At 32.6% G+C, this 8,783-nt stretch overlaps 3 protein-coding genes across 4 annotated transcripts in view; all 3 read left to right on the top strand.

The window, feature by feature from the left end:
* The first annotated feature begins 339 nt into the window (after positions 1 to 339).
* Positions 340 to 1,323, top strand: LOC117180477 (zinc finger MYM-type protein 1-like). Its single transcript, XM_033372976.1, has one exon. The coding sequence runs from the start codon at positions 340 to 342 to the stop codon at positions 1,321 to 1,323; it is 984 nt and encodes a 327-aa protein (XP_033228867.1).
* Positions 1,324 to 1,376: 53 nt separating this feature from the next.
* Positions 1,377 to 2,129, top strand: LOC117180476. The gene has a single exon (XM_033372975.1). The coding sequence runs from the start codon at positions 1,377 to 1,379 to the stop codon at positions 2,127 to 2,129; it is 753 nt and encodes a 250-aa protein (XP_033228866.1).
* A 1,315-nt stretch (positions 2,130 to 3,444) lies between these two features.
* LOC117179642 overlaps positions 3,445 to 8,783 on the top strand; it is a 49,398-nt gene continuing 44,059 nt past the window's right edge. For both annotated transcript variants that reach the window (XR_004467942.1, XM_033371647.1), the window contains exon 1: positions 3,445 to 3,655. Coding sequence is in view for 1 of the 2 variants with exons in the window: in XM_033371647.1 (XP_033227538.1) it covers positions 3,536 to 3,655 (120 nt within the window). In the remaining variant the exon portion in view is untranslated. The remainder of the gene's footprint in view (positions 3,656 to 8,783) is intronic.

Below are 8,783 nucleotides of genomic sequence, written 5' to 3'. Positions count from 1 at the left end.
TTTAATTCATGTTCTCAACAAAAAGGAGATACACGGAAAACATATATTGATTTGTATAACCTTTAAGAAAATCATAGAAAAATCCTCAAATTCATATTTGAAAATTTTTGCAATAGATTTAATAGGTTTTTTTTGATCGTGAAAAATTTGAAATACTTTTCGAACAATGGAATTTTATGCAGAAAAAAATTGGAATTTTTTATTGAGTTGAAACATTATTTATCTCTGGGTGGAATACTGGATATGTTTGATGACATCTGTGACATTAATCGAATTGTTAAAAATATCCATATTTGGTTTCAGATGTTGACGTCATTCTGAACGATAATACATCAAAACATGCTTCCAATTATGAAAAAACTCGGAACACTACATCTGAAAAAAAAAGATAGCATCCCTCTCAACGAAATTATCTTAAGTGACGATCCAGCCAAATGGGTGTTAAGTGATTTCGTTCGACATCATGTAGCTGTACATGGATGCAAACAAAATATGAACCTCAATTTTGAGAGTTCAAAAAGAAAATATGATGGAGTCTCAAGATATCTATCGCGAGGATTGTTCACAAGGAAACTTCGCAATGGAGAAGAAATATCTCGCTCTTGGCTCGTTTTTTCAGAATCGCAAGGTACCGTTTTTTGTGTACCATGCCTTCTATTTGATCTTGATTGTTCTTTTAATGGAAGGAACGGTTTCATTGTCTGGAAACACGCGGGTTCTAGTGTTTCTGATCATGAAAATTCTCGCTGCCATACAGAAAATGTCTTTAAGCTAAAGCAATTAGCTAACACTCAAAACAGAATCGATGGCAATTTAACCTCTCAACTTGAGGGGGAGATTTCCTATTGGAAAAGTGTTTTACGTAGAGTTGTTTCAGCTACAAAAAATTTATCTTCGCGTGGTCTTGCGTTTAGGGGTAGCGATGAAACATTAGACTCACCAGATAATGGCAACTTTCTAATGCTGATCGAATTTCTCGCGGAATTTGATCCTTTTATGAAGGATCACATCAGGAAGTTTGGCAATAAGGGCTCTGGTAGAACTAGTTATTTAACTAAATCAACGTATGAAGAATTTCTTGCGTTGATGGCGGAAGCGTTGTCAAAAACTATAATTGAAGAAATTAAAAAAGCGAAATATTATTCCATAATAGTAGATTCAACACCTGATGTATCACACGTAGACCAACTTGCCTTCGTAATTAGATATGTCACTGACGATGGTGATCCGGTAGAACGTTTTTTGTTATTCGTTAAGAATCCCGGGCATAAGGGCATGAATTGGCAGATGCAGTGGTTTCTACTTTGGAGGCTTTCGGCCTGAAAGTTATTGACTGCAGAGGTCAATCTTACGATAACACCAGCAATTGTTCAGGCATGTACAAGGGTTTACAAGCGCGAATTCGCGAAATCAATGGTTTAGCTATTTATGCTCCATGTGGTGTTCACTCTTTGAATTTGGTAGGAGTTCATGCAGTGGAAAGTTGTTCAGGAGCAGTTTTATTTTTTAACGTGCTTCAAACATTGTACAATTTCTTCACAGTGTCTACACATCGATGGGAAATTTTAAGGTCCACTGAAAAAACTAAATCAATCACATTAGCATCTTTGTCCACTACTAGATGGTCTGCTCGTGATGACGCAGTTGAGGTTTTGAATCAATATTTTCAGGACATAGTTGAGATTTTAAAGACGATAGAAAAAACTGATGCGGAAAATGGAATCACCAAACAGGAAGCTAAAGGCATTCGTGAACAATTGGAAAAACTGGAGGTTGCTTTTATGCTGGTTTTGTGGTCTTTTTTGCTTTCAAGAATCATCGGTGTCAGTCAGAAATTGCAAAAAGTTGACATTAGCATTGCTGAGGTTATCGGTCAGTACCGTGGGCTCATAAAAATGGTTGCTTACACTCGGAATGAATTTGATAGTTTTGAACGAAAAGTACTCCAAATATCCGCAACTCATTTGTATGAGTCAGATTTTTCCCGGAAAAAAATAAGAAAACTACGTGTCGACGAAACAAGAGATAGTGAAGTTCAATTTTCGGGTCGGGACGTGTTTAGAGTTAATACTTTCAACGTCATTTTAGATAAGTTGTCAACTGAACTAGACGAAAGATGTGCAAAATAACAAGTTATTTACGAAAACTTTGCCATTATCACTCAATTTGATAAGCTGGAATCAAGTGAAATTCGTGCGAAATCAAAATTACTCAGAGAAATCTATCACTCGGACTTTGAATTGGACGATGAGTTTGTTCACTTTTACGCATTTTGTTATGACAAACAAATTCAGCAAAAGTCTCCATTAGAGTTATTAAGATATCTCCGTGGAAATGATTTGTCTTGTATCTTTCCGAATGTTGAAATTGCTTATAGAATATTCATTACTATTGCTGTGACCAACTGTAGCGCAGAAAGATGGTTTTCTTGTTTGAAAAGAATAAAAAACTATTTGCGCTCCACAATGAAAGAAAATCGCCTTAACAGCTTAGCAATTTTGTGTATCGAATCTGAGTTACTGCGTTCTTTAGACTTCGACAACTTAATCACCCAATTTGCCAATAAAAAAGTTCGGCGAGTATTTATCTAAGAAAAATATTGTTTCTCTGACAAAACTAAAAAAATGATGCTAGTTCCTGAGTATCTTATTTTTATGGTGTAGAAAATATTCTTAAGAAATACAAACAGTGATCAAAAAATTTGTTGGATTTGTTTTGTTTATTATCGTTTACCATATACTACTGAAAAAATTTTGAAGCAAAAGTTAAACAACAATCGATATTGTTCGCATTGGTTTTTATCAACAAAATTCGGAGCCAAAATAAAAAATGTGGGGGGGGGGGCGGCAAGTTCACTACTGCCCAGGGGCGGCAAGAAGGATAAATACGGCCCTGGCTATACAGAATAATAGCTTTCTAGTCTGGCTCTGAACTTTTTTATTTCTTTTATCGATGTTTTACCCAAATTGATCACCTTCATCAAAACATTTAATATCACATAAAAGTTGCATCTCTTGGTGTAGTGAAACTTTTTGTAATGGGATCAATATTTTAATATGAATAAGCGCAATTGAATTTTTACTCGTTTTTCAACGTAATTGTTAATTTTTTATATTAAAAAATGTCTCAATCAGAAGAGGGTACAAGAAATTTCTATTCAGAAAATCAATTTAATTCAATTAAGCAATAAATTAACTTAAAATTTAAATTAATTAATTACAACAAAACGATCGAAGCAAATATCTTGAAACTGACATCAGATGTTCAATAAAGTAGTGTAAGCTACGCCAGATTACGCTATGACATTGTGGGTGTGTCCAGATACTGTGATCTTGCGCAAATTGTCCAAGTTTCATTACTTTCATTGCGCACACCGCCAAACAAAGATACGTTGCTGCAACTTAATGCTTACTTCTCACTGTCCTCTGAGCACTGCTCAGTACAAGATTCGCAACAGTGTCTTCGTGTCGAAAACAGCAACGTAGTGTATGCATCGTGTGTTAACTATTTTCTGCTGGAAATATCAATCAACATTATGGAAGCTGAAGAAAGCCGTTTCCACAAGGAAAATATTCGAGATTATGAAGAAAGCCAGATTCCAGAATCGACTCAATGCTCCGAAGAGAAACAAAGAGCTGAAGATGCTGCTTCACAGGTGAATAAGCAATTTCTATATTTTTTAGTTTCACTTTCAAACTTTATAAATTATCTTTGCAAATTATATATCTACTATACATTTAGTATATGGAAATTAGACGCCTAAAATTATACAAATGTCTGTTTATTGTCTTTTGAACGCACTTGCATATTTTTCACTCAGAAGTAATGGAAAAATGTAACATCCCCCAGCCCAGTATTGGGTTAAAATAAAAAATGGAGCTTAAGATAGACTGACTGGTATCACAGAATTTTCCGTAAAGCCAACTGGTCAAGCATAGCTAGTCTTGCGGAAAATTCCATAAAGGTCGACAGTTCCCTAAAAAAAATGCCATTCATTACCCACATTGGGGCTTTTTTAAAAGAAAAATTCAGTGTTTAATTTCTAAGTGAATTATAAGAGCCGATTTTTAAAAGCTTGTTTGTTCAAACTTAACTGTTAATGCAGAGAGGAAACAAATGTTAATTTCTACGATTTTATCTTGAACAAGGGTTTTACATGATAGAAAATTACAATTATTAAATTATTATATTATTATATTATATTATTATTGTATTATATTTATAACAATTCTCAGCCTTTACTGGCAAGAAAGATTGTTTTTCTTCTGTCACTTGTCTTCACATTAAATTACCTACAAATTATTTTGCCGGTACTGTGTATTTACATAACTTTGTCTTCCGATATTTTATGCTTATTATATTCTCATCAGAGAAAGTATTAGAATTGTGTAAAATTTGACCTCCCCATTTTTCTTTCAAATGTCCACGTTTTGAAACCCCCTGAATCCGAAACTAAACGTCACGTTCGTTAGTCAGCCATTTTGAATAAAAATTAAAAAAATTAGCGAATTTTGAATATTTTTGAGACCACTTTTTTAAAAAATTCTCTGTAAGGATATTCATAGTATTCATAAAGACGATCAATTTATCCTAATGACTTTTTTCACAAAACCCAAAATTGCCAGAGTTATACGAATTTGCGGGATAAACGAGGACAGATGTCCTAGGATTTGTCTGAAAGATGAACTGAGGGGGATCATTAATGGCTATTCGTCGAGTTGGGGTAAAACTTACCAGGAGGCATGCAGAGAGGTGGAAGATAGAGAAACAGTGAGGTGGCTTTGGGAAAGGGGGAAGGTAGAGGAGGTAGAGAACAACTTATTGAAAGGAGTAGAGACTAAGTTGGCACAAGAGATTCAGAGAGATTAAGGAAAAATAGAGAGATAGAAATATTGCAAAGAGTACAAAAGTTGGAAAAGGTTTCCGGGAAGAGAAGAGCACTGGGAGGACGAGGCAACAGGGGGAGGAGTTGGAGCAGTGGGCAAGACTTAGGTGTGCAAATGTGGGGAAAGCGGGAAATAAAGGGTTTGAATATGTTTCATGTAGATTCTGTGGCACTAAGCAGGAGAGTTTTATGGGTTGGGTGATACTGGTAGGATAAATAAGTCATTACTTCATTGTAAATTTGTGATGTTACTGTAATGATCAATTAGTTTCGTATTTAGTGACTATTGTTATCAAGGTGTTTTATTTTATAAGTTGAGGGATGCACATACTGTAAAAACTCAAAAGAGTGAACAATGGAGTTATAGCCTTCACAAAAATTCAAAAGGCATACAAAAATAAACATTTTAAGCCAAATAACGCAAGATATGAAAAAATGACAAGAAAAGAAAAATGTTGCTTTTTGAATTCGGCACAAAATTAACATAACAACTTTTTGAATTTTCTTGAAAAATAAAAAATTCTAATTTTTACAGCACAAAAAATAATGGAAAATCCAAAAAATACATTTTTTCATTCAACCGTTTCACATTATTTGAAAGCTTTTCAAATATATAAATGAGTCTTAAAAACAACAGCGAGACAAAATATATAGGTATAAGTTTTTGGTTTCGTACCTAAAGGAAGGCCGGGAATGTGAAAATGAGACCATAATATGAACTCCCATATAACATAACGTTGCTGAAGGTTGATGACTTTCTCAGCATAAAACACCAACCAGCTATGAGTCTTGGTTGAAACGAACACCCCCCTCCCCCCATTAATCGAAGTTTCGTTGGACTGTTTTTGCAACTAGACTCTCGACCCTAGACGCTTTGAAACACTCATTTAGTAAATTATTAGGAATTAATGCAAAATGGCACCACAACTGCGATGTAGAACACGATGCGGTAGAAAATTCAATTGACAAAGTGTGGGTCACTAAGGTTATGGATATAATTTATAAGTTAAAAAAAGTTTAGCCTGCTATTTAGACCGTATATGTAACGTTTAAATCTTAAAAGTAACATTGGAAATGAGCACATTCAGTGTATGGAAAAAAACGACAGAAGTTGCAATAAAATGTTCAATAAGAAACATTTTTTTCAAGAATGCGGATTTTTTTAAACGCGACAATGAAACTAAGTCTGTTTTATTACCAATGCATGCTATGAATTGTAATAATATAAATTTATGGAAATGATATACAATGTCAGGGACAAACTCGAGTGCGAAGCACGAGATAAGTGACGCTTGTATCTTTTCTTTTAAAAAGTCTGTGCACAAGTGTGGAGAATATATAAAAAGACCGAGCGCGTAGCGCGAGGTAAATATGTCATTGAGCGCGAAGCGCGCGATGAAAGTATGCCCACTAGACGGGCAGATTTTTTTCTAAACAAGTTCCAAAACAGTCAGATTTCAACTTGTTTTATATTTGCAGTTCTTTTGTTATATTTGACAATCATAAAATCGCTTACTTTACACTAGAAAATTCTACAATCTTTACCTTGAAAATTTTCCATTCTTGCTCTTTATTTGTAAGTGTATACATTTCCAGGTTTCAGAATTTTAAAATGCATTTTTCAAGATTGAAGACTAAAAAATGTAGAGCTTGGAATAAAAAAAAGTTGCTTGAAAACGTTTTACGTTGATTAAATTTAAATTTAAATTAATTATTGATTCTTTATATTAAATTGTACTTCAAGTATTACAAATAGAAGAATAATAAATTTGATAAGACGATCCTGAATCTGTTCAAAGTAAACAATTTATAGAATTTAACGTTATAAGTTGTAGTGTTTTAATTCGAAAGCCTCAGTAATTATTCCTATTGAAACTTATAAACTATTTTTAATTTTTTTAAATCTGCCTGCTTCGCGGGCACATTCTCGTTGCGCGCCGCTCGCTTCACGGCTATTGGTATTTTATCAAATGTATATTATATTTATTTCTGCACCTTGGGTTGGTACTGCTTATTCAGATATTAAAAAATAATGTACAAATTTTATTTTTCATGATTACTTTCATATTTGTTGCTTATTTTGGACTAATTTTTATCCTCAGCTACCATGAAAATGTATCATTTTAATAAATTTATATTGCCTTCTTTTTCAAGTTGGGCACCAGGCCATAGAATTATAAAATTAAATGGCACAATGTGTACTGTTTATACTATTTTAAAATTTAATAAAAATTATAAATATATTTCCAATCGATTTACAAGATGAAGTGTTTGCGAAATAAATCCATACTAATAAATTTTGCCCCCCCCCCCCCCCCCCCCCCCCCCCCCCCCCCGGCGCCCCAAATATGAGCCGAAAATAAAAAAACTACATTTTTACGTTCATTTTTGTTAATTTTTAGCAAATATGCGTCGTCTTTTTCATAAAAATAATTACTAGTGGACAATTTCAATATTTCCTATTACTTTTTAAACAATTTTAAATTGTTTACAGAAATGTAAATTATTGAAACAATAATTTCATCCCAAAAAAATGGAACAAACCATCGTATTTTCTGATTTAAATGTAATGGTTAGTCATTCTTTGGAGTAGCACATTTTCCTAAAAACATTATATCATCATTTAAGCAATTATTTATTGTTTTTTTTTCAAATTTCTGAACATTGAGCTAGAGATGTCCACTTTTTCTAAATTGGTATCCTATGCTACGTTTTGTTGAATAATTACATAATTTTGATACATTTATTTTAATGTTTAATAAATTTCTATTCGTTTAAACCATCCTAATTTGCTCAATCAGTTTCTATACAATAACTAAATAGTGTATTATATGACTGTATAGTTTATACAAAGAATAGATGACCCACCTTTCAATTGTTTAGTCAAATATAACTTGTTAAAATAATTACTTTTTGAAAAATACTTTTTAAATCGTACTTTCTGTGTCAAACATAATATTCAATGACATCGAGGACTAGTAAATTCTGCTAAAATATTAATGTTATTGTTTTTGCAATTAATTATTGATTTTTAAAAAAATTTATGTCAAATTAAGTATGGATGGTTTACATCAAGAAAACAACGTCAACAACAAACAGAAAACAACAGCATCTACAAAAAGTTGCTTAGAATAACAATGTAGAAGAAGTTGACATCTCTGCCTACTTTAAAAAATTTTTGAAAATAAACAACAAATAATTGTTTAAATAATTACATAATGTTTTTAGAAAAATTTTCTATTCCAAACAATGACAAACAATTACATTTCAATCATAAAAAAGGATTCTTTTCTACATTTTTTGGGATTAAATTATTCTTTAAATAATTTGCTTTTGCTGAAACAATTGGAAACTGTTTTAAAACTCATGGAACATTCCATACTATTCCCATTTAATAATTTCCAATTCTGGGCGCATGATCTTTTTCAGGATTTTTGTCGTGTAATCGGAGAAGAGAGAATACACGTATATCCGTTATTTTTACGGACCATATTTCTAACTTCCTTGCATTTGCTTCTGTCTTTCCATAAAGGCCACACTAAATCATCCGTCAATAATGATCACCTCTTACAATCCACATTAGAGTGTTATTGGAGTGTTTTCTTAGCGACGATACTTTAAAATTTTAAACAGTTTAAACATCGTAAACCCAGGATCAAGCCAAGGATTTAGATTGAGTGCCTGTCATGCCTCACTCAACTTTCCTATTGTTAGAGATTGCTGCTTGAGAGGAATTAAAAATAATTAAAATATTAAGAAATTTAATTTTAATATTCTGTATGACGTTCATTACATAACGACGAGACGATTAAAAAAAGCTAGAAGAATATCGGTTAATCCGTTCAATTTCTGTTGAGAGTTTCGATAATGTTTCATAAGATTACATAACATCAAAAAT

This window comes from Belonocnema kinseyi, chromosome 9 (assembly GCF_010883055.1).
Source record: "Belonocnema kinseyi isolate 2016_QV_RU_SX_M_011 chromosome 9, B_treatae_v1, whole genome shotgun sequence".
Lineage (NCBI taxonomy): Eukaryota > Metazoa > Arthropoda > Insecta > Hymenoptera > Cynipidae > Belonocnema > Belonocnema kinseyi.
The sequence above is the reverse complement of the archived record's forward strand: the minus strand, read 5'-3'. Positions and strand labels throughout refer to the sequence as shown.

Excerpts from the sequence above, each read along its gene's own strand:
- LOC117180477 (XM_033372976.1), top strand. The coding sequence starts at position 340 with ATGCTTCCAATTATGAAAAAACTCGGAACACTACATCTGAAAAAAAAA.
- LOC117180476 (XM_033372975.1), top strand. The coding sequence starts at position 1,377 with ATGTACAAGGGTTTACAAGCGCGAATTCGCGAAATCAATGGTTTAGCT.